General features: G+C 42.9%; 1 protein-coding gene across 6 annotated transcripts in view; it reads right to left on the bottom strand.

Moving 5' to 3' along the window:
• actn1 (actinin, alpha 1) overlaps window positions 1-26,284 on the bottom strand; it is a 260,652-nt gene that overhangs the window by 87,530 nt on the left and 146,838 nt on the right. For all 6 annotated transcript variants that reach the window (XM_063051909.1, XM_063051926.1, XM_063051944.1 and 3 more), the window contains exon 4: window positions 2,306-2,392. In XM_063051909.1, coding sequence (XP_062907979.1) covers window positions 2,306-2,392 — 87 coding nt within the window. The remainder of the gene's footprint in view (window positions 1-2,305; window positions 2,393-26,284) is intronic.

Here is a 26,284-nt window from a genome sequence, read left to right as displayed (position 1 = left end):
CATTTTGATGAGTACATTCTGGGCTGAAATGATTTTAATATTGCATTGTAGAAATTTTTTTTTGCCTCTTACAAGCAGCAACAACCAGATCAATAAACTGTGCGGAGGATCACACAGTTCCTCAATCATTCCCTTGTGAAATTACCAATTTAGCAAGGAAATGGGTTTAGGTAATCAGGGGAAGAAATTGTGCTCATAATTATGATTAGTTAATATTATTATTGTATTTATTATTATTTCTAAATGTTGCTGCTGTAACAAAATAATTTCCCACTCAGGATCAATAAAAAATTATTATTAATTACAGACCAGTAAAAGGCATCCATTTGTCTTGCGAGACCATGGATCTGCTCCTGGAAAGTCTTCACTCTCCAGGGCGCAGGCCTGGGCAGGGTTGTATGGGAGACCAGCAGTTGCCCATGCTGCAAGTCTCCCCTCTCCACGACACCAATGTTGTCCAAGGGAAGGGCATTAGGACCCATACAGCTTGGCACCAGTGTCGTCGCAGAGCAATGTGTGATTAAGTGCCTTGCTCAAGGACACAACACGTTCCCTCGGCTGGGGCTCGAACTTACCACCTTCAGGTAGCTTGTCTAACGCCTTAACCACTTGGCCACTTGCCAACACTACAGACCAGTAATAAACCCAATAAAAGGAAGCGTCCATACACATCTCCAATATGAATTGTATGATCATTGTCCTAGAAAAATATAAAGATAGCATTTTTTTCTGGATATTCTGCTCCAGTTAAAATTGTATTTCCTTTAGAATCAAAACCAGATTCATTATCACTGACTTATATGATGTGAAATTTGTTGTTTATTAAAAGGAATCCAAATTTCAAGAAGTTTTAAAACAATCTTTTTTTCACTTTCACATTAACGCTGCTAAAAGACTCTTCAAACTGTTGAAGATGGAATTCAACTCACTGGAAACTGGGCCCATTTAGTCCATATTGACTAATGATGGTGTGGCTCTGATTTCCATTTGTGTGGAATCATTCAGAAGAACCCTAGCCAATTCAGGCCAAAATCGCTGCTTGCAAGTAAGTTTTTCATTGCACCTGTGCATACTTGTACTTGTGGGGTTGGTTATCCATGGTATCCAACAATGACAGGAGCCCTGCGTGAGAAAGTTTTTGAAGTGGGAAAGCTGTTGCACTGGGGGGCAGTTCCACTCTCTTGACCTTGGAAGTGCAGCTCCAGTGGTATGAGTCGTCATCACAACTGGGGTCAACCTCGATTGCAGTGGATGACCATGACGTCTTCTGTGCCTCGTTATGCACTCCACTCCTTACGGAGCTTTGCAGAGCTTTGTACACGTATAAACATACACACACACACACACACACACATATATGAAAATAAACTAGTAAACTAGACTTTGACAGACTCATGGGACATAATGCCAATTTATTTACTACTATATTTCACTGTAATAGCTCCTCATGGGAAGGAATAGAAAGAACTGGACCTTCGTTCTCCCATGGTTAATTGTTTACAACATCAAACCTACATTCCTTGCTTTAGGGAATAATAAGCATGGCACAGGTTAGTAACCAGCTTCCTTATGAAATACATAATCCATATTTTAAATAATCATGTGACATGGGAAGTTTCTTGCCACAGAGGAGCTTTCAGCATGAATATACCATTGGTCCCAAGATGTCATAACTTAGAATTCTGCAATTAAGTTTGCATTAGAGATCATTGTATTTTTTTGAAAACTTTACAAAAATTCTTAAGTTTAAAAACATTAAAAGCTTCTATAAAACACCCAGGTACTATTCTCTTTAGTAGCATTTGTCTCACTGGGCGAATTTTCTCCTGTATCCTTCATTGCTACCCATTGTATTCTACAGACTGTGTTATAATCAGTGGTAAAATAGCAAAGCTATTTATTCTCTTGGTGAAGACAGAATAGAAATAATTTCTATTATAATTCATACACCTCTGCTGAATGCCATGCAATTCTAATTAGTACTTGCAAAAAATCACTGTACAAACACAATACTGAAATTCATGAGCATTGTGTAACAGTAGATGAAAAGTGGAATGAAATTTTCTGTCTTCAATGGATAGAAACTGATTAGGTCTGCCAGAAGGTAGCTTCAATGGTTACCAGGAGTTTTATGACCAACAGCATTTAATTGTATTTGCTCTTCTCCAATTCAGTTAATTGATGGGAAATGGTCACACAAAAGATGTTTTCTGATGAAATAAGCACAGAACATCAACTGCAGCAAAGAGATGCGGAGTCTCCTTTGTTTTGGCTACAAAAGGATTTCAAGATAATTCTTTCTTACCTTCCACTGAGATATCCTGAATGGCAAATCGAAGAATGATTGTCCAGATCATACCAAGTGTCATCTTTGCATTACCATCCACAATTTCTGCAGAAGCAAACAAAGAGAAACAAATCTTCAAATAATTGTTTCCATCATACACCCATGATTTGGTCGATACAAGCACTAGAACAAAAGGAATATTGTGAAAAGTCACTTGCCAATATTCCAAGGAAGGGCAGGGTGGAGTAATTGATGCTGGTGTCCTGGTCAGTATTTAACACTTGAGGATCAAAAAATAAATGAACTTGCCATTATCTGGATGTATAAACTGGCTGCTGTGCTTTTAACACCAGAGCACTTCAAAAGCCCAGCAGCATTCAGGGTATCCTGAAGTCAGGAAAAATGCTACACATCTTTAAAAATTCTAACTTATTATGGAAAAGTCAGTCTGGGTCTGCCACTAAGGCATACTATGTGCACCTATCCACAAGGATTAACTATGGCTAACAGACTCAAGATGCATCAAGTGAGGCCATTCTGTTCAGTCAGTCAACTCAGGTTACAGTTCTCCATTTGCATCCAAACCAGAAACTGGAGCACATAGAATATTCAGATAGAGACCCTCTCTTTCGGGCCAAAGTCCACAGACCTTTGATCTACTTATCAAAAGCGAAAATCTACATCCTCCAGCACCTCAACTTCATCACAGCATCCAACAAGATCATGAACATCTAAAAACAGTGATTTCCAAGTCCTACAAGGCGTTTACATCAGTTTAGAGATTTTATACAATCTAACTGCTCCCTTTGTTCAATAGAATTAAACTCTTGAATGCTCTCTGCAGTTTTCGTCCTTGATTGTACATTTCTTCACTGGTCCAACCTTTTGGCTCCATACACATTCACAGACAGCAAATCCAATCCAAGGAGAGGACAATATTATTGCTGATTGCACAGTTTGGCACTGAAGAGCATGCAGGAAAATCCCCTCATACACAGTGGGGAGGGAGGGAGGGGTAGATGGAACAGTCAAAGGAGAGCTTTTGCCAACAGTTCCCAGTACAAAAGAGCTTTTGGAGAGAAAGAGTTCCAGTTAAAGTAATATGTTTAAAAAAGAACTGGGAAAACATACCCAACCCAAAATCTTCATAAACCTTACATTATGCATCTGAAATAAAGTGCTGAAACAGCTCCTGCTTTGGAGCTAGGGATATTGGTAACATTGGTGCAAGTTGAATTCCATCTTATTGCTTTGCATATCCTATCAGTTGGGGCCTGTTAAATCCATGACAATGAGCAGCCATGGCAACAGTGGAACGACCTTTAACCCTGGACGATGTCAACAGCAGAGGAAGCACTCAAGCATCCATTTCTCTTGGAGATAGTGTGTGTTTGTGTTTGGTTTTATTGGCAATGCTGACGCTGAAATGCTAAAATAATCTGTGTCCTTTCTGTGCTATTCTTAGAGGAAATCACAAGTATAGTTGCCAAGGAATCATGCAGTTAACTAGGAGACATTTTCCTTTTTTAAAGCTACATGCAGCTTTAGTTCAGCATTGGTACTACAAAACCTTTTAGATTATCAAACGTCTACGCTGTAATAGATTGAGTGTTAAACCACCTTCCTGCCTATTTTTCAGCTGTGTGTAAGACCATAAGATATAGGAGTAGAACTGTGTTGATATACTGTGATTTTGTCAGGATTCTTTTTCATTGCATTGTGAATCACATTAATAATGAAATTACTTTTATTATTGATGCATGACCCTAAATAACAGCTATCTAATGCTGGCTCCCAGGTCGCACATTTGAACAGTAAGATCCCCATTTAGAAATTCTCACACACAGCATTTTATTTTGAAGTGCTACGCATGTGAAAGGCAGTTAGGTTGAAAATGATGCTGCCATTCCTGAAATTCATAACCAAGCACTTCCGGCTGTGGATCGAGCCTGTTCCCATGACATGATTTCTGTGCAAGATACACACAGCGAGACGTCATTCTCCACACAATGCTCCTTTTGGGTATCGCTCAGGAAGTCAGGTCATGTAGTTCTGAGGCTTTCTCAGAACTACGACGTTTCAAAAGCACTGTGCCACAGGGAGGTGCCAACCACCTCCCCAAACTCGCACTCAATGCCTGTAAGACCAAGAACTTGACTGCAGACCTCAGGAAGGGGAAGTCGAGAGAGCATGCACCCAGTCCCCATTGTGGGGTCAGCAGTGGAAAGGGTGAACAGCTTCAAGTTCACGTCCCTGGATGTCAACATCTCAGAAAATCTCTCCGGAGCTCAGCGCATCAACATTATCATGAAGACTTCATACTGCATGTTCCACATAGAACATAAAGCAGCATAGGAAGACACTGTCCCACCGATGATCATGCTAAACTAATTAAACCTGTCTGCTTCCACATGATCCATATGCCTCCATTCCCAAGGTATTCATGTACCCACCTAAATTTGTCTTAAATGCCACCATCATGTCTGGTAGTCAAATACAGGCATGTACAACACACCAAGTAAAAGACTTAACCTGCACAACTCTTTAAAACTTTCAAGTTCAACTTCAACTTTATTGTTATCCGACTGTACATATATACAGCCAAACAAAACAAGACCACACTGCACCCACAATACATACATCACACGCAGCACATAAAACAAACTATTACCACAAATAAGTTAATAGAATATAATTCAAAATGTGTGTGTGTGTAGCACAGGTAAACAGCTCACTCTCCTAGTGATGAGACCTCAGTGGTGGCAGGGTATTCATTAGTCTCCTGGCCTGGAGGAAGAAGCTGTGACCCAGTGCGGTAGTCTTCTTCCCAATGCTCCTGTACCTCCTTCCTGATGATAGTGGCTCAGAGATTGTGGGATGGGTGGTGTGGGCCCTTTGTATACAGTGTTTCTGGTAAATTTCACAAATGCGGGGGAGGGAAGGAATGAGACCCTGGTGATCCTGTCAGCAGTTTTACCATCCTCTGTAGGGTCTCGGACATCTGATGCCTCCTCTTCACATTAGAGCCGTGCCATCTCGTACCTGATATTTCCACCCTGAGAAAAAAATTCTGAATACCCACCCTAAACATCTCTCAGGTTTCCTCTCAGCCTGTAACGCTGAGAGGAGTCCTAGAAAACAACTCAAGCTTATCAAACCTCTCCGAATAGCTAATACTCTCTAAACCAGGCAGCCTCCTGGTGAACAACCTCTATAACTTTTTCAGACCATCCACATCCTTCCCAAAACATGGTGACCAGAGCTGCACGCAATACTCCAAATGCAGACCAATCAAAATTTTACACAGCTGCAACATGATTTCCTGACGCAGAGTCCCAAGTGATGAAAATAAGCAAGCCATTTGTGTTTTATTTACAATCCTATGTACTTGTGTAGCCACTTCGAGGGAGCTGTTGGCTTTGACCCCAATCTTCAACTTGTCTGCCCTAGCCAGTCAAAGGCATGCCTCTTCAACCAGTGGGAATGTGGAACAGTTGTTGGGTACAAATCAAAATCAGGAGATGTGTATCAGAGAATTCACTAAACAAAGAGCAAAAGAAATTAAAGTAAATGGAAACTGGAACTGAAGGAGAAAAAGAGATAATGAAGGGAAAAAAAGAATTTAATTTTCATATAATCACCATCAAAACAATTAAACAAATGAGATTTTACACCAAGTAAAGCTAATTGAATTGCCATTGCAAAAAGTTGATTGGCAATTAAGACATTCACAGACACGGGAATAGTGAAGCCCTGAGATTATTTGGGCCAGCTCCACATCTTTCATGTGTTTCAGTGCCATCCCTCGTTGAGACAGAACTTGTGAGTGAGGCGGGCAGCCCTGAGAACAAGGTGCTATTTTCAAAGTCAGATCTGAGTTCATTGTGACAGGCACACGCACACGTAGGCACGGTACAATGAAAATCTTACTTGCAGCAGAATCACAATCACACAGCATCAGATACACAATATTCACAAGAAAATAAACATAAATTACACAATTTTTACATGAAGGGACACAATGAGAAATATTTTTGTAAAGTATATTGTAGTGCAAAGTGGTCGTTATACTGCTATACAGGTAATAATTAGTGTAGTGCGAGTTGGTTCCAGAACCAAATGGTTGAAGGGAAGAAGTTGTTCTTGAATCTGGTAGTGTGGCACTCCTGGAGTCTGCACCTCCTGCTTGATGGTACAGGCAAGGAGGTGGCATGGCTTGGATGATGATAGGTGTTTCCTTTTTGAGGCTGGGTCTCATGTAGATATTACTGATGGTGGGGAGGGACGTGTCTGTGATTTATAGGGCTGAGTCCACCACTCTCTGAGTTCATGCTGCGAAATCCAGCTCAGCATGTAACCAAAAATGGAAGACGACATCAATTGATCTGGTCCGCAAAACTCACAGTCTCCCCCTTTGCCCGAAAAGGACTGGCACCAGGTCACCACTTCTCCCTGTTCCGGAGAGAAAGTGAGTTTCTGTGCTCAAACTCATGGCTAAGGCAGTTTGAGTTGTTCGCAATCCCATATTCAAATTCCACATTTTACCTAAACAATTCTTGCCTCAGCAGGTGGATGCTTTCCTGGTGTCATGGATTCTTGATTACCTGACTGGCAGACCACAGTACGTGTGCTTGCAACACTGTGTGTCCAACAGAGTGATCAGCAGCACTGGGGCTCCACAGGGGACTGTCTTGTCTCCCTTTCTCTTCACCATTTACACCTCGGACTTCAACTACTGCACAGAGTCTTGTCATCTTCAGAAGTTTTCGGATGACTCTGCCATAGTTGGATGCATCAGCAAGGGAGATGAGGCTGAGTACAGGGCTACGGTAGGAAACTTTGTCACATGGTGTGAGCAGAATTATCTGCAGTTTAATGTGAAAAAGACTAAGGAGCTGGTGGTAGACCTGAGGAGAGCTAAGGTACCGGTGACCCCTGTTTCCATCCAGGGGGTCAGTGTGGACATGGTGGTGATTACAAATACCTGGGGATACGAATTGACAATAAACTGGACTGGTCAAAGAACACTGAGGCTGTCTACAAGAAGGCTCAGAGCCCTCTCTATTTCCTGAGGAGACTGAGGTCCTTTAACATCTGCCGGATGATGCTGAGGATGTTCTACGAGTCTGCAGTTGCCAGTGCGATCATGTTTGCTGTTGTGTGCTGGGGCAGCAGGCTGAGGGTAGCAGACACCAACAGAATCAACAAACTCATTCGTAAGGCCAGTGATGTCATGGGGATGGAACTGGACTCTCTGACAGTGGTGTCTGAAAAGAGGATGCTGTCCAAGTTGCATGCCATCTTGGACAATGTCTCCCATCCGCTACAAATGTACTGGTTGGGCACAGGAGTACGTTCAGCCAGAGACTCATTCCACCGAGATGCAACACAGAGCGTCATAGGAAGTCATTCCTGCCTGTGGCCATCAAACTTTACAACTCCTCCCTTGGAGGGTCAGACATCCTGAGCCAATAGGCTGGTCCTGGACTTATTTCCTAGCATAATTTACATATTACTATTTAACTATTTATGGTTTTATTACTATTTATTATTTATGGAGCAACTGTAACGAAAATCCAATTTCCTCCGGGATCAATAAAGTGTGACTATGACTAAACTTGCTGTCCAGTCAGTGCTAATCTGAATGCAAACTCATAACAAGCTAGTTCCAGCGTACGCACATTCTGACCATATAGATTCACTTGTGGAAGTGTGATAGAAACAAGTGTCCATCAAGTAAAAGTAGATACTTATTGGCCCGGGAAGCTAAATAACTAAGGACTACAGGGGAAAAGTAAGGGAATAAAACCCAAGGACCCAGCATTCTCTCAATGGGCTGAGTGAGCTTTTTTTGGGCTGCAAAGATTTTCTGACTTGAGCTGTCTCAGAAATAAAACAAAATTAATAAAACTTCGACCAAAAACCGCATCACCCACATTCAGTTCAAAATTCAGCAGCACCAGAGACTGTTGAGGTTGGATTTCACTGCCATTGAAAATGGCAGCAAACAGATTGCTTTATCTTCACAAACCCATGCTACTCATAATTTAAAGCAGCTACTACATTCAGTTGGTTCTTCGCATTTAGTGAACGCCCATCAGGATTTTTAAAAAATTATTCAGCCAAAAGTTTTAAGTAAGTTTTTAGAAAGATCTTGGGGAGATAATGACAAAAAGAAACACCCACTCCCACAAGTAACCTTCGACGTCCATCTCTCAGATGGCCAAGGCTGGAGGACAAATGTTGATGTGCCTTTTCGTGATGGGATGAATAAGCAACTGCAACGTGTTGGAGATGAGCCACTTGCCTTAGTTCTGCTCTGGAGCACATGAGGGAGGAGGCAGCGGGGGAAAGAGGAAATTAAAAAGAAGCAAAAGAATTTCCTCATGCCATGAGGCAGAATGGCTGTGCGCCGCAGATGATTTGAATTATAAGTAACCTTCTTTGAAGGGGTGCTCGGCACTGTGGGAAGTGTCTTGTGAACAATCATTCTGGAATATCCTCTCATAACAGGTGTATGTTACATTCATCTCCCAGGCCCTAGCAGCTTGGCTGTACTGAGTGGAAGGGCAAGAAAACACACAAATGATGCAAGGTTAGCATCGAACATCCAGGAAAGCTCAGGTAGTACATTGCCACCTACACCTAGTGTGCCTTTTTTTGTTCTAGGGAAGAGAGGACAAATACTGCAAGAGGAAAGTAAGTGTCTTAAATAAAGTTCAAGGCAAAAAAAAACAGGCCCTTCAGCACAGCAGGTCCATCCCACCGTGTCAAACCTGACACTGTGGTGCTACACTGGGAGATCATAGTTCTGAGAGCCTAGATTCAATCCTGTCCTCCATCGGTTCCGTGTGGTGTTTCATCGTTTTCTCTGCAACCATGTGGGAATTCCCTCGTGATCCTTCCATTTTCCTCATCCCAAAGATGTATGGATTGATAGGTTAATTGTCCGCTTTAAGTTGCCCCTACTCTGTAACTGGGGAGACAGGAGAATAAGTGGACATGAGAGAGAGAGAGAGAAGATGAGAAGGAGTTGTGAGGTATAGGGCAAAGGAGAATGCTTGATGAGCCAGATTGACTTGATGGGCTGAACAGCCTGCCTCTCTGACATAAGAAATCATGAAATACGGAAATACAAAATGAAACCACTTCATGGAATCACGGGGCGAAAACGACCTGAGCAATAGGAAATGGATGCCAGGACATTTCCTAGAAATGCCTTTGCAAACACTCACCCACACTCTGCTGTTGTACATCAGGATGTTCTCTCTTCTGCAATGTCTCTTGTTCCTCTATCTACTCCATGTCATTCAGATTGAAGGAGATTTGCATACTGGTTTTCTCCTCCCTTCCACCACATTAACTCTATGGAGCATTCAAGATACTCCAAGATGTGTTATACAATGAAAGTGGGCTGGTATCCCTACAACCCCCCAAAACACTAGAGCCTATGACAATCCCAGAGCACATTATAGCTGCTATTTAGGCCTATTGTTTCATGCAACAATCCTGAATTAAACCGCCGTTAATCAGCGCTTTAAACCTTTTTCTCCCCAGAGATTACTGTAGCCTTAAATAAAAGCTACTAATGAATAACTCCTTCCTCCTCTGCCACCCAATAAAGTTTTATAGCTGAAAGAAAATCTGCTCAGACTCGTACTTTTTCATCTGGTCACTGTGGAGCACTCGCTCAGGCTCCCACTACCATTAACCTGCAGCTTTTGACAGGTTAACTGAGACTTACTGTAAACCCACAACCACCACCCAGCCAGTCAGCTGCTGCTCGATTTGCTTTTACACTGGCCTTGGGAGGGTGTTTGAACTACCAGGCACCTTTGACCTGCAGCCTGCAGCTCTCATGACCCCAGTGCAAATTTGATGGATCTGGGCTCTTTCATCTTGGTGCCAGGAATTAATGAAGCCCAGCCAGTTTACATTAGGGTTGCTGCCAAGCACGTCAGAACTGCAAGTTGTGGAGCTGGTAGAGCAGAAACCCTCTGAAAAGAAACATGACAAAAGGTCTTTAGCCCATCAAGCCTGCTTCACCATTTTGGTCGGTAGTAGCTTCTTTTACATCCAATTCCATACTCTTTTTTTTATTTATCTCCAGGAAATTTTGGGCCTCATACAACAGATAAATTGTAAGGATACAGAAGTAGAATTACAGCATTTGGCCCTTTGAGTCTGCACGCCATTCAATTATGGCAGATTAAACCCCATGTTCCTGCCTTCTCCTCATTACTCTTAACCCTTTTACCAATCAAGAACTCATCAATCTCTGCCTTAAATGCACAAGGACTCCGCTTCCAGCACCCTCTGTTGAAACAAATTCCACACAATCGCAAACTTCTGATTAAATGACTTCTTCCCCAACTTAATTTTAAAGGGATGTCCCTTTATTCTGAGGCTGTAGCGTCAGATCCTAAATGCTCCCACTTAAAGGAAACATTCTCCAGATGCACTTTATCCCGCCATTGTAGTAAGGAAGTTAATGAATCTCCTTTCCAAATAGGTTTAATAGTTGACATCTCCCACTATATCTCCACTAATTCTTTCCTTATCCTTTCATTGTTAACTTGATTAAAACCAAATTGTGGTTACAGAGCCCCATGGTTCTTCCCTCCCTTTCCACATGATGGGTACTTTAGTTATGAGGAAGTGGAAGACTCCAGAGAACCGTGATTATGAATATCTCCAGCTTCCTGGCTGAGCGCAGCAGCGAAGTTTTTCCAATGGAAACATGTCTCTTCCCTGGGGAAAGGGTGTAGGCAGAAATAGCAGATTCTAGGAATAAGAGGGATCTTGCAGTGCTTGTTCCGTGCTCCATGAAGAGAGCTACAGAGATAAGGTGTCTAAGGCAGGACCCACGATGGGTGCCTTTGTTGGCTGAGGCATGGAACAGAAGGGTAAGGAAGTCATGTTGGAATGAAACAGTGATGGGGCCACAAGCAGAACACTGGTGTACAGTTCTGAATGTCACACTACAAGAAGACTATGATAATACCAGCAAGAATGCAGGGGAGATTTAGGAGGATGATCTTAAGGCTAGAGAATAATAGAGTAGAGGAGAAACTATCTAAGATGGGCTTGTTTACCCTGGAACAAAAGAGGCTGAAATGAGATTTAGTGAAAATCTATGAAATTATGAGTGGTCTTATCAGGGTAAATAGAAAGGACTTATTTCTATTTCTCTAAGGAAAAAGGTCAGTAAAGGAACACCGATTTAATCTCAATGATAGAGGGACTACTAGAGTGGAGTTGTGAAAAATATTCTCATACAATATTGTTCTTCTCCCAACAGATGCTGCCTAACCTACTGAGTACCACGATGCTCCAAAAGTCAGGCACACTGGCAGATTTTCCAGACCATTAATACCCAAACACACCCTTCAACATCAAAATTCAATGTCAAGTTTGTTGCCATCTGCAGAAGTACATGTATGCACAGATGCAATGGGAAAACCCACTTGCAGCAGCATCATTGGCATAGGTGCAGGCACATAGCATTTCATTTTTTTACACAGTAATATAAAATTTTTTCCAATCAACCTGCAGAGTTTAAAGGCAGCTGTAAATAGAATTCCGGTGAGTTTCGGCTCACATGTTTCAAATTTCCCCCACCCCCTCCCCCTGACCCAGCTCCAGATGCACGCTGGAGCTAGACGCTGAAACATCAGGATATCCGAATGATCAAGTGCCTTTTTAAAATCAGAGTTTTGTTGTATTTCAGCACTTTGTTATTGCTTCAGGTTTCCAGTATCGGAAAAATATTATTTCAAGCAACATAAAGTGAAGGTCTGTACGTCATGGGATTAAATGATGGGTGGGACCAGCACCTTTCAATATATTCCGGATGGGATTTGATAGTCAAAACTGTGAGCATACATGATCTGGGAATAAGCCATTTCATTAACCTATATTAAGGAACATCCTAGTAAGAAGAATAGCTCTATGAGAAGGAGCCAACATCCATGGTTAACTAGGAAAACTAAAGTTTGTACTGAATTGAAATAAAGAGTTATAAAATGTGGCTCACATTAGTCGTGGCCCTGAAGACTGGGGTTTTTTCATAGTGAGCAAAGGTTAACTTAAAAAATAAACAGACAGGGAGATGTTTACAGATATAAGAGAGAGGAACAAAAATAGACCTCGGTCACTTAGAGGATGAGAATTAATAATGGGGAATAGCGAGGCAGAAGAAAGTCTAAGCAATTAGCCTGCATTGGTCTCCAAAGTAGAAGACATAAAAAAATGTCCCAATATGGGTGGATAATACAAGGAGGAAGGAACTTAAAACAATCTCTATGAATAGACAAAAGCACCAAATAAGCTGATGGTGCTAAAGCCCAGATTACTGATGATGGATTAGCAAGTCATCAGGAAGACACAAAAATACTAAAAAGCGATAGAGACAAGTTAAGTGTGCAGGCAAATTGGAAGGTGGAGTATTGTGTGTGCAGATGTTAGGTAATCCACTTTGGAAAGAATAATGAAATGAAAACAAAGTAATCTGGAGATCTTAGTGCCAGAAACACAGAAAAAAATCAGCTTGCAGGTCCAGAAAGGGCCAAATGGCCTAATTTTGCTCCTATGTCTTATGCTCTTATTAGAAGGAATAAAGCCATAGACTATTTTCTAAATGGGAAGAAAATTCAAAACTCAGAGGTGCAAAAGGACATGGGAGTCCTTGTGCAGGATTCCCGGAAGGCTAACTTGCAGGTTGAGTTGACAGTGAGGAAGGCAAATGCGATTTTAGCATTCATCTGCGGAGGACTAGAATACGAGAGCAAGGATGTAAAGCTGAGGCTTTATAAGGAATTGGTCAGACGGCACTTGGAGTATTGTGAGCGGTTTTGGGCCCCTTATCTAAGGAAGGATGTGCTGGCATTGGAAAAGTTCCAGAGGAAGTTAATGATAATATCTCTGGGAATGAAAGGGTTAACGTATGAGGAGTCTTTGATGGCTCTGAGCCTATACTCGCTGGAGTTTAGAAGAATGTGGGGAGGATCTAATTGAAATCTGTAGAATAGTAAAAATTCTGGATGGAGTGGATGCAGGGATGATGTTTCCTATAGTGGGTGAGTCCAGGACCAGAGGACACAGAGTCAGAATAGAGGAATGTCCATTTGGAACAGAGATGAAGAGGAATTTCTTTAGCCAGATGGTAGTGAATCTGTGGAATTCATTGCCAAGGATGGCCATGGAGGCCAAGTCTTTGCGTCTATTTAAAAAGGTTGATAGGCTCTTGATTATTAAGAGTGTCAAAGGCTATGGAGAGAAGGCTGGAGAATGGGGTTGAGAGAGATAATAGATCAGCCACGATGGGATAGCAGAGTAGATGTGACGGACCTAATGGCCTAATTTTGCTCCTATGTCTTATGATCTAAAGTAATCAGGAAGGCTAATGGAACACTGGCATTCTGACAATTTCTTTCCAGATGCTGCAAATCTGAAGCTATAACAAAGTGTTGAAATACAGAACTGATTAGAAAGGCATCTGATCATTTGGAAATCCTAATGTTTCAGCACCTAGATCCAGTCTGCATCTGGAGCTGAGGTCAGAGGGAAGGTGTGGGGGAAATCTGAAACAGACAAGCTAAAACTCACCGGAGTTCTATTTACAGCCCCTTTTAAACTCAGCAGGGTTGACTGGAAATAAAATTATATTACCGCATAAAAAAATAAAAGACGCCATGTGCCCACACCCATGCCTGTGAAGCTGCATTTTTCATTGCATCTATGCATGCATGTACCTTGCAGATGGTAATAAACTCGACTTTGACTTCCATTCTGAAGTATGGAAGCTTTGTAATGAATTCAGTGTCCATATCAGATTTCACATGGGACGCTACAGCTTTGGTCTCCAGATACTGGAAGCAAAGTCATCAAGGGGCAATATTGATTTTTGGGACAAACTGTCGAGATAGGAAGAGAGACTCAGCAGGTTATGCTACACCAGAGTTTAAGATACTGAGAGGCATTCAGGCCCTCTGTTGGTCAGGGCCGACCATGTACGTTGCATCCCAGCTGTCATACTCAAGCCAGGATGGTACAGTGTGGACAGCAAGCTATTGCCCATGCAGCCAATGAATCCAAAGGAAAGGCAGAAACTGACAAGAGCTTGGCACCAGTGGCATCACAGGAGTTGCCAGTCAGCGTTGAACTCAACGTAGGACTGCTTTTGGGACTCCAGCTCCGGACCTTCCCCTCGGGGGTTTAATCCCAAAGTCATCCCCACGAGTGGGTATAGCGCAAGGCAGTGGAGTTTTGAGATCAGAGCTTTCCTTCTCCTGGGCAAGCTGTCAACCATGTCTGACGAGCCCCGTCTGCCCGAAGTGACTGGTTTTAAGGTGCCAGCAATCTGCCTCTGGCCCTTCTCCTGTCAGAAGAAAAGGTTCTGCCAAGCTTAGCGACTAAGCCGCACGTGAAGGCCAGGAGGTGGACTTGGTTGTCAGAGGCTATTTGAGATGCATGCCATTGGAAGCATTTAATAAACAGTGGGAGATTGTGCCCCCTATAACAGCCTTAAGGAACCAAGGGACATTAACAGGATGAATACTGACAAGATATTTCTCCTAGTGGGGATATCGAGGACTCAGGTACACAGTCATACAACAAATGAATCACCCATTTCAGACAGAGGTGGGGAGCAATTTCTCAGGAAGCACCGAATCGCTGTAATTCCCTTCTCTAGAGATAGAGATATATTCGAAGTGGTAGGTACTTATGCTACAAGAGATGTGAGTGAGAGCACCTAAGCAGTGTTAGGGCCAAGATTAGCTTTGTCATGTTCTTATTGAAGGTTGGAGCGGGCTCAAGTGGCTGACTGGCCTACTTCAGCTTCTTATGCTCATGTGTTCATTGTTGGCCAGCACATACACGGTTTGTTGAATGGCCTCTGTGCATACTACGCCTCTCTACTTAGGCCCCTGCAAAATCAGCTTTGGATAAAATTGCAGTTCAATCATTAACACTCGTTACAGCAAGGCTCAGAGTTCAAAAGTAGAACAGGTGCTTTGCTTAAACCAGAACACTTCAAACCTGGTCCATAATCTATTAACTTGCCTCTTGGGATGAATTTACATAACAAAGTGCACCACAAGTGATTCCAATTTTCCATCTGTTCAGAATTTTCTATTGCAATTGAAACTCCATCCACAGCAGAGTGATGATTCACAGGGAATTGCAGAGTAAGCCACGGAATGCCCATCACTGTAGGCGATTTGAGAACGGGGAAAGCAGCAACACCAGAGCACCAGGGACAGGAAGGAGGTGGCGCTGCTGAGCAGGACTTCAACATGGCTGCTCCACCACCTCACCCACAGATAGAGCCCACATCCAGAGATGCCTCTGAAATTCAAACACAGCTGGCCATGAGGTCAGAGGTCCAGGATCATGGTAACAGGCCCCAGGAGGGCCTCTCTTGCAGTATGCCTCCAAATATACACATTGTCATTCGGGAAGAACAAAGTAGTTGCTACCTGTCTCCGGGAAAAGAGCTCAGCCTTGATCCTGCTGAAGGCCGCAGATGGGCAGTGGTAATTGGTGAAGGCTGCAGCCAGCTGGATATCCAACTCAGAGATAACTGCCGCCTATTCTTGAGAGATTGTTGTCCCTTTTCACACTTGTGGCACATCGGGCAGCGTTTTTGCTGTTTCTGTAGCATTTTGAGCTAGTTCAGTGCTTAGCCCAGCACACATAGGAGCTGGCTGGATTCAAACTCGGGACTATTTGCCTCAAAGTCCGCATATTGGCTGGAATTCATGAGAGGAACATGCTTAGTATCTCCAGATCTTTTGTTGGCCACTCAGCCCATCGGGCTATGCCAGCTACCAATCTCATTTCCCCCATTAGTTTTCCCTATAAATCTACTCTCTCACATTGTGATCAACTCCCCCAAATTCTACCACCCACCTACACACAAGAAGCAATTTACGGTGGTTATTACCCCCCCAAGACAGAACGTCCTTGGGACGCAAAAGGAAACTGGAGCTCACAAGGTCATGGAGAACGTGCAAACTCCACACAGGCAGTCCCAGAGCTTCGGAATGAACCCAGTCCCTGGTGCCTTGAGGTAACAGCTCCACTAGCTGTGCCATTTCATTACTTCTTTGAAGCTGCTGGATATTTTATTTACGTGAAACCCTCAGAGATACAGGTTTACCCCGCCATCCGAAGGTACAGCGTTCCTATGAAACGGTTCATAAGCCAAAATGTCATAAAGCGAAGAAGCAATTACCATTTATCCATATGGAAAAATTTTGTGAGCGTTCGCAGACCCAAAAATAACCTACCAAATCATGCCAAATAACAGATAAAACCTAAAATAACAGTAACATATAGTAAAAGCAGGAATGATGTGATAAATACACAGCCTATAAAATAGAAATACTTCTCTATAACGATTGCCTGCACAGATCGCCATAGTGAAAATCTCACACAAGTGCCGTTGGCAGAAAATCTCACGCAAGCGCTGTTGGCAAGAACACTCTGTCCTGTAACCTTTAAGCTATGAAGCTGCCAAATCATACCAAATAACACGTAAAAATACACAGCCTATATAAAGTAGAAATAATGTATGTACAGTGTAGTATCACTTAAGGGAATCGGGAAGACAGCGCCGAGCACACTGATGATGGTGTGTTAGGCTGAGTCGGAGTTTGGGTGGTGCAGTGGCACCCACCCTCCAGGCCACCGAGCGATACATTGCCGCGAAGCATGCAGGAATGCAGCAGTAGCCGGGAGGCACACAGCACATCTTTACGAAGAAAAGCCAAAATAAACATGCTAATTAATTAGGTGCCGCCCGACACGTAATTGTCGGCCCAGATCAGTGCCGATTTCCAATTGTGTCGTCTCTGATCTGGGCCGACAATTACGTGTCAGCGGCACCTAATTAATTAGCATGTTTATTTCGACTTTTTTCTTAAAGATGTGCTGTGTGCCTCCCGGCTACCGTTGCATTCTCCGCGAATCGGTATCTGTCCATAGACTGGGGGTTGGGGTGGTGGGACACTGGGGTGTCATCTCGTCGTCTGTTTCCATTAGAGCAGGCAGCTCATCTTCTTCTATCTCTGTCCACCTCGACGTCAAAGGTCGAGGTTCGTCGTCTGCTGTGGCTGATGTGGAAGGCTTGCTTGACTGCTGAGCCTCGTGCATTTTTCTATCACACAGTTCTTTGTAAGGACTCAAACCATCCTGAAAATATCCCCTAAACTGATGTACCCTTTCAAAATTAAATTCATACTTTATCATTATTCATTCGGTTTCGATTGTTATCCTTTTTTCTTCCAATTGCATCAGCTCTTCATCTGTCAGTTCTTGGTCATGGGATGCCAAAACCTCTTCAACATCATGTTCGTCAGCTTCCACAAGCCAAACTCACGTTGTCCTTACTTCGTTCACCACGATCAAAACGCTTAGTTATGTCTAGTTATATGCTATGTGTAACACCCTTACGAGCTCTTTCAGGCTTTTCCAATACCTTAGAACTCATCTTGCAAACGGCTGCTCACAGGCACGTGTTTAAGCAATGCAGCTCTGAAACCGGGGGAGAGCGGCTGCTTGGGGCGCGCGCTGCCTTTTATCGCGCCCTTTTTCTTTCGTAACAGAGAAAACACCTTCTGAAAGCGAAAACAGGGTACTAATGTAGGTCTTTTGTAACAGTGAGGTTTTGTAAAGTGAACGTTCGAAAAGCAGGGGACACCTGTATGCACACCATGTACTTCACACCACCACAACTGTGTAAATATTGGTGTAGTGCATCCAGCCTGCAAAAAGGACAAAGCATCCAGCAGTGTCTGGCTTGTTTTACTGTCATAAAATTATATAGCCGAGAAACAGGTCCTTCAGCCCATCTTATCCATGCTGACCAAGATACCAATTCGTCATCTCATTTGCCTGTGCTTGGCCCATATCCTTCGAAACCTTTCCTCTCCATGTACCCGCCTCTCTGGCTTCCTTTGGCAGCTTGGTCCATGCTGTCTGTGTGGAAAAAGTTTCCCCATGGGTCTCTTTTAAGTTCTTCCCCACCCCCTTACATCTACACTCAGTAGCCACTTTATTAGGTACACCGGTGCCCTGCTCATTAATGTGAATATCTAATCAGCCAATCATGTGGCAGCAACTCAGCAGTTCAGTTGTTGTCCAGACCAAACACCAGAATGGGGGAAGAAAAGTTATCTTAGTGCCTGAACATTGAATGATTGTTGACGGCAGTCAGGATGCATGCTGATCTCCTGGGATTTTCATGCACCAGATTTACAGAGAATGGTCTGAAAACCCATTCATGAACATCCAGTGAGCACCAGATCTGAGGGTGAAAATGTCTTGTTAATGAGAGAGCTCAGAGGAGAATGGCCAGGCTGGTTCAAGATGAACAGGAAGGCAACAGTAACTCAAATAGCCACGCATTACAACATTAGTGTGCAATAAGAGTATCTCCGAATGCACAACCTGTCGAACCTTGAAGAGGTGGGCTACAGTAGCAGAAGACTATAAACATACACACAATGGCCACTTTGTTAGATACAAAAGGTATCTAGTGAGGTAGTTACAGAGTGTATGTCCACTAGTTTTAGGCTCCCCTACTCTGGGAAAAAGACTACAACCATTTAGCTCATACTTCCCTCGGCTTTCTAGATCCAGGGAAAATGGCCCAGACTGTCCTTGTAACTCAAGTCCTCTGGTCCTGGTAACATCGCCTTGAATCTTTTCCGCACCCGTTCCAGCTTAACGACATCATTCCTATATCTGGGCAACCAGAAATGCACAAGGTACTCCCAAGCGTGGTCTTACCAATGACATGTACAGTTGCATCCTGACGTCCCAACTTCTATATTCAAAGCCTTGACCGATGAAGACAAACCTGATAAACACCTTCTTTATCACCCTGTGTTGCGACTTTTAGGAAGCAATGTACCTGTGACCCTAGATCTCTGCGTCCCAACAACATTTCCATTTGCTGTGTAAGCCCTGCCTTAGATCAACTTACCAAAATGCCACAAAATGCACTTATCAGTGTTAAATTCTATCTGCTATTCCTTGGCCCACATCCCTGGTTCACCTTGATCCTGTTATACTCTTCCATAACCTTCTTCCTTCAAGATCACACCATCAATTTGTTATCATTCTTTAGCTTACTAACTACACATGTTAACAATATTGTTGCTAAAATCATTAATAAGAAGAACAAACAGCAGCAATCCCTGTGGCACTCCACTGGATACAGGCCTCCAATCTACTGAAAATAACAATCCTACTTTACTAGCCACCCCCCCCCCCCACACCCTGTCTACGCCCACCAAGCTAATGTTGAATCCAGTTGACTAATTCATACTCAATCCCAGAGCAGGCTACCATCGCAGGACCTTGTCAAAGGTCTTGATGAAGTCCATTTAAACTCACATCAATCATGTACGCTAGCTACATAAAATTCAATCAAGTTCGTGACACATGATTCCCATGCACAAAGCCACGGTGACTGTCACTAATTGGCCTTTACTTTTCACTTTGGGTCTGCTCTTGATCCTCTAATACGATCAGAGATTTTATGCAGCATTAATCTCCGAGCATTAATTGTTGCAGAGTTCCTCCTGCTCTCTAACATAATTGTAGAAATGTTGTTTAATCAGCAGAATGGGAGCCGAATCCTTCCCTTCAGCCTAGAGGAGCAGGAAAATACCGTTCATCTCCTTAAGCTGTTTTACTATTCAGTTGTATATTAAGCGTATTCCCCAAGTCTATGTGACTCCCCATACACTCGAAGAACTCAGTTTGAAGCTTTCCTAGAGACCCAACATCAATTTCCACCTCGCTTATTGTAAAGAGGTGCTGCTGATGTTACAAATTAGGGAGGCACATTAATATGGTGGTTATCATAATATGAATACAGTGCCAGCAATTCCCATCTGTAATGAGATTACAAGTTCTCCCTGTGACCACATAGCTTTTCTCCTGGTGCTCTGGTTTCCTCCCATATGCCAAGATGTATCATCTATGAGTTATAGACATGCTATTTTGGCACCGGAAGCATGGTGACACTTGCGTGCTGCCCAGCATGACCACAACCCTCGCTGATTTGATTTGATGCAAATTAGAGCTGCAGCTGGATGACTTTTGGCTCAAAGCAACGCTGGCGGAACTCAGCAGGTCGGGCAGCATCCATGGAAACGATGAGTCGACGTTTCGGGCCGGAACCCTTCGTTAGAACTGTAGAGGGAAGGGGCAGAGGCCCTATAAAGAAGGTCGGGGGAGGGTGGGAAGGAGAAGGCTGGTAGGTTCCAGGTGAAAATCCAGTAAGGGGAACGATAAAGGGGTGGGGGAGGGGAGGCAGGGAGATGATAAGCAGGAAAGGTGAAGAAGGAATAGGGGAAAACACAATGGGTAGTAGAAGGAGGCGGAACCATGAGGGAAGTGGTAGGCAGCTGGGGGAGGGGGCAGACTGACATAGGAATGGAGTGGGGGAGGAGGGAATTCCCGGAAGCTGGAGAATTCTATGTTCATACCAAGGGGCTGGAGACTACCTAGACGGTATATGAGGAGAGGTGATAGACAAGAGCTACAGGGAGGTCGTCAAACCCAAGTTGCAGGAAGTGGATAGCCGGGTGACTGCCAGGAGAGGGAAAGAGAATAGGCAGGTAGTGCAGAGTACCCGTGGCCATTCCCTTTAATAATAAATATACCGTTTTGGATACTGTTGTGGGGGATGACCTACCAGGGCAAGCTGCAGCACCAGTTCTTTGGCACAGTGTCTCAGAACGAAAGGAGGGAGAAGAGGAGTGAATAGTGATAGGGGCAGACAAGAAATTCCGTGGACGTGAAAGAGAACCCAGATAGTATATTGCCTCTGGGCTGCCAGGGAAAGGGAAGTCTCAGATCAGGTCCATAGTATTCTAAAGGTGGGTGGGAGGGGGGCACGTGTGAACAGCCAGAGGTCATGGTACATTTTGGTACCAATAACGTATTTGAGAAAAGGGATGAGATCCTGAAGAGAGAATCGGGTGTTAGGTAGAAAGCTGAAAAGCAAGGCCTCAAGGTTAGTAATCTCTGGATTGCTACCTGTGTCATGCACCTGTGAGGGTAAGAATAGGATATGTCAGAGGAATGTGTGGCTGAGGAATTGGTGCAAGAGGCAGGGCTTCAGATTTTTGGATCATTGGGATTCCTTCTGAGGAAGGTATAACCTGTACAAAAAGGGTGGGTTACATCTGAACTCAAGGGGAACCAATATCTTTGCAGGCAGGTTCGTTAGAGCTGTGGGGAGGATTTGTGTGGGCACGTGGCCAAGTGGTTAAGGCATTGGACTAGCGACCTGAAGGTCGTGAGTTCGAGCCCCAGCCGAGGCAATGTGTTGTGTCCTTGAGCACGGCACTTAATCACACATTGCTCTGCGATGACACCGGCGCTAAGCTGTATGGGTCCTAATGCCCTTCCCTTGGACAACATTGGTGTCATGGCGAGGGGAGACTTGCAGCATGGGTCTTTCATACAACCTTGCCCAGAGTGAAGACTTTCCAGGCGCAGATCCATGGTCTCGCAAGACTAACGGGAAGGACTTAAACCAGTTCCAAAATCTTTTTGGGTTACCGCTACCTTGGTTCCCAGACCACATCCACAGCAGCCCTTTTTCCTTTCTGGCCTTTACATAAAAACTATAAAGAATTTTGATTTACAATGCACAGTGAAAGAAAATATGAACTGCAAATTCAAAGCAGTTGCAAGTAATTGTAAAAACTATTCAAATCTATTTAAAGCTAGTAATACAGCTATTTCTTTATTTAATTGCAGTACAAACAATTTTCATCATCAATTTTAGAATGCATTATAGTGACCAACTATTCACTACTTCATTGCTTTTTCACCTTTCAAGGAGACGGATGGGCTTGGTGCAGTGATATCAGCTTCTCAACAGCAGGCTGAATGTTACTCAGAATGAGTCTCATATCCCATGTTCAGTAATTTGCAGTCTGTTTCATTGCTTTCAAAGACAACGGGTGACTGCACTGAAACCGCGCTCTACTAAATATGATGTTAGAAAAGCAATAAAGAATATCTTGACCTTTTTCCCACAGTGCAGCATAGCATTCAAAGATTTCTTCCTGCAGCCAATGTCAATCGGTTTTTCCTCCACTCTTCCTGTTAATTCTCCATTACAAGTGTTCAGGAATGGATTTATTACCCGATCTGGAATTTGAAACTAGAGAAGATCCTGAAATCTCTCTGTCAAGTCTTTATGCAGCTCACCCAGATGGCCACAGTAAACGCTGGTTTTTCTTTCTCTTCCAACTAATTGGAAATTGGAAAAGGGTGTGACAGCTGAAGTTGCACTTAAATAGGGTTACTTCGGGCAAAAATATGGAAACGACTAATTTGACTTTAATAAGATTCACATCATTTTCTTGCAATCCAAGAGTGATTTCATTAAACTTTGTGAATAATTCTGACAAATAATCAATGTAATTCCTGATATTCTTCAGTTGATTATTGAATGGAGTATTCAAGTCTTCAAAGAATTTTTTCATAGTTTTAAAAAGAACATAAGGGCATCACAGGCAATTTTCTTTTAAGAGCCATCTGACTTGTGTGTGCAATATTAAGCGTTCAAACTGATCATTACTCTCAATACATCCTGGTGTTGTCCTCTTGAATTCGAACTTTTTCAAGAAACAGGGTCCATCCCTGCATTTGTACTGCTGCTGTTAGTGGAACACCCTTCTGTGGGTTGAAAATAGACATCAGTGACTGATGATCAGTAATGAGGTAAACTCTTTCCCATGCAAGTACTGGTTGAAACAGTTTACACATCAAACCAAACTCAAATCTTCTCTGTCAATCTGCGCGTAATTTTTCTCTGCAGCGGCAAAGGAACATGACACAAAGGCTATGGGGTGTTCACTTCCATTACTGATAATATGACATGACTACACCAATACCATAAGGCGAGACGTCGCAGGTAAGTTTCACTGGACGACGTGGATCATAATGTGCGAGTACAGGGTCTGATGTCACCATTTCCTTTGCCGTTTGGAAAGGCTCCTCACATTACTTTGTCAATTGCCAATCTGTAGTAATGAGTTCAGGGTGGAGCACAGAAGCCAGATTTGGCAGGAACCTGTTATGGTAATTGATAAATGTGAAAAGGACCACAACTGTGAAACATCTTTTGGCCTTGAGGCATCCACCACTACTTGAATTTTCTCAGTACGCTTGTGTAAGTCTTGTGCATCAATGGTGTGACCACAGTAAGTGATACTTGGTTCAAAGAATTCATAGTTGTTGTGTTGTGGTCTGAGTCCATAATCTTCCAATCTTTTTAACACTGTCTTGAGATGTTTGGAGATGTTCCTTGTCATCCTTACTGGTAACAGTGATGTCATCCAGGTAACGCTGAATGTCTGGGCTTCCTTCCAGCACCTGGTCCATAGCTTTCTGCCAGACTGCAGCTGCTGTTACGCCAAAATAAAGCCTGTTACAGCGATAAAGCCCTTTGTAAGTGGCTATGGTGAGAAACACTTTGGACTCTTCTTCCATCTTTAGGTAGGCCTCAGCTAAGACCACTTGGCTGACGCATTTTCTTCTGGAAGGGGTTTAAAGATATCCTCTACCCTGGGCAGAGAGTATTGATGTATGTTTAATACTGGGTTGATGGTGACCTTAAATTCATCAGAGATCCTGACAAACCCATCCCTCTTGGCTACTGACACTACAAGTGTTGCCAATGGGCTCCACTCAACCTTGGAAAGAATTCCTTTAGCCTTCATGTGATCTGGCTACTTCGTCACGGAAAGTATAAGGAATTGGACACGCTTTCCAAAACTTGGGTCTGGCATTTTCATTTAACACTTTTACCACTGAGTTTTCCAATGCCGTCCTTGAACACTGTTGTGGCAGCATCCAGTACCTTTCTTAATTTGCTTTCAATTGACTCTGTTGCAGAGGATGTGGCATGCAAATGATGGATGGATCTCCAATCAAGTTGTAGTAGTCTCAGCCAATCACAACCCCACAATGCCTGCCCTTCTGTTTTTACCACATATAAGCCCAATATGGCTTGCTGGTCGTTATAGTACTGGCACTACTGGCACTCGTTTTTCATTGGCTATTTCAATTGCGATTGAATGTGTCTACCATATCTTTCCGATGTAACAAGCCATTTCTGCTTTTTATTAAATTCATAATTATTTTCATCCAGTACTCACTGTTTATGAACCTGTGCTCATACCTAATGCTTGTTAACTGCATTCATTTTTCTGATTTTTTAAAAAAATGACTTGAACGCCTCTCTCCCTTAACTTGTATGTGACTTTCTCCCCTTCCGAAGAAAAGACTCGCTGTAATTCAACAGGTAGGGAGTCATCTTGGGTTCATTTTACAACTTCCTCGTCGCCACTGTTACATTTTGTAATTCCAGAAACTAACTGAAAGAAAAAGCACAGGAGCCTGGAATACTTCTGTACTTCATTTTTCTTCAGTGAGATGCTGTTACATATATGGGTTATGACCAAAGGAAAAATGGCAGGACTTGCTTAGCTCTTTAATGCAAGGGAGTTTATTAGATGCGTTAAAAATCAAACTTACAAAGATAGTGAAAAGATACAGCAAAAAGATATCTACCAGGAAACACGATAATACCTCTGTACTATTATTGATAGTCTAGACTGAACTCCTGGCAGCCCCTATTTCTCCCTTACTGAGGGCAAAGAGCTCCTTTTGTTAGGCACCAGAACATACCACCTTTAATTACCAACATAGTTTACTTAAGACTACACATGAATTAGAATATGATGCACCCCACAATGTAGTTACAATCATATTACATAATAAATAGAAGTAACTATCTTAAATACACTATACAAACATTTACACATCCCCATTACTAAAGAAATGGAATATCCCACTGTTTACGGTGGGAAAAGCTCCGTAAAGCCAACTCAAGCACATCAGCTTGGTTTAGGACCCATCATGAGAATATACCAGGGAAGACGTTGACGTGCACAACAACAGTAGAATGACAAGGCAGCGTGTGTGTGTGTGTAAGTAAGGAGTGAGTGCCTTTGGTTACAGATGCTCATGTATGCCATTCACATAATTTTGACATATAATCCACAATGAATGAGATAAACGAAGGATGCTTAATCAAACAATATATTTACGATATTATTCAAATATTGCTGAAACATTAAATACACCAGCGCTGATAAATGGTGACTCTTCAAGATTCTTTAGTCATTTCCAGTACAAGCGTGAAAGAGAATGAAATAATTGATACTCCCGATCTGATGCAGCACCAAAACAAACGATAATAATAACAGAGTGTGACCCAAAGAAGATGATAGATGAGAGCTTAACATTCAAGAAACATTGTATCGAAAGGAGAGACAGAAGGGATGGGTGGCTGTCTTGGTTAAAAATTGAAATAAAATCCTTAGAAAGAGATGACCCAGGATCAGAAGACGTGGAATTCTTATGTGTAGAGTTAAGAAACTACCAGGATAAAAAGACCCTGATGGGAGTTATATACAGGCTTCCACACAGTAGCCAGGATGTGGAGTACAAAATACAATGGGAGATAGAAAAGTCCTGTAAAGAGGGCAATATTACACCAGTCATGGGGATTTCAATATGGAGGTAGATTGCGAAGATCAGGTTAGTGCTGGATCCCAAGAGAAGGAGTTTGTAGAATGCCTATGAGATGGCTTTTTAGAGCAACTTGTGGTTGAGCTCATTTGGGAAAAGGAAATTCTAGAATGGGTGTTGTGTAATAAGCCAGATCTGATCAGGAAGTTCAAGGTAAAGAAGCCCTTAGGAGTCAGTGATCATAATATGACTGAATTCGCCCTGCAGTTTGAGAGGGCAAAGCTAAAATCAGATGCATCAGTATTACAGTGGACTAAAGGGAATTAGAGAGGCATAAGAGAGGAGTTGGCCAAAGTTGATTGGAAAAGAACACTAGCATGGATGATGGCAGAATAGCAATGGCTGGAGTTTCTGGGATTA

Source organism: Mobula hypostoma, chromosome 1 (genome assembly GCF_963921235.1).
Source record: "Mobula hypostoma chromosome 1, sMobHyp1.1, whole genome shotgun sequence".
NCBI lineage: Eukaryota > Metazoa > Chordata > Chondrichthyes > Myliobatiformes > Myliobatidae > Mobula > Mobula hypostoma.
Note: the sequence above shows the minus strand (reverse complement) of the source record. Positions and strands in the feature narration are given on the sequence as shown.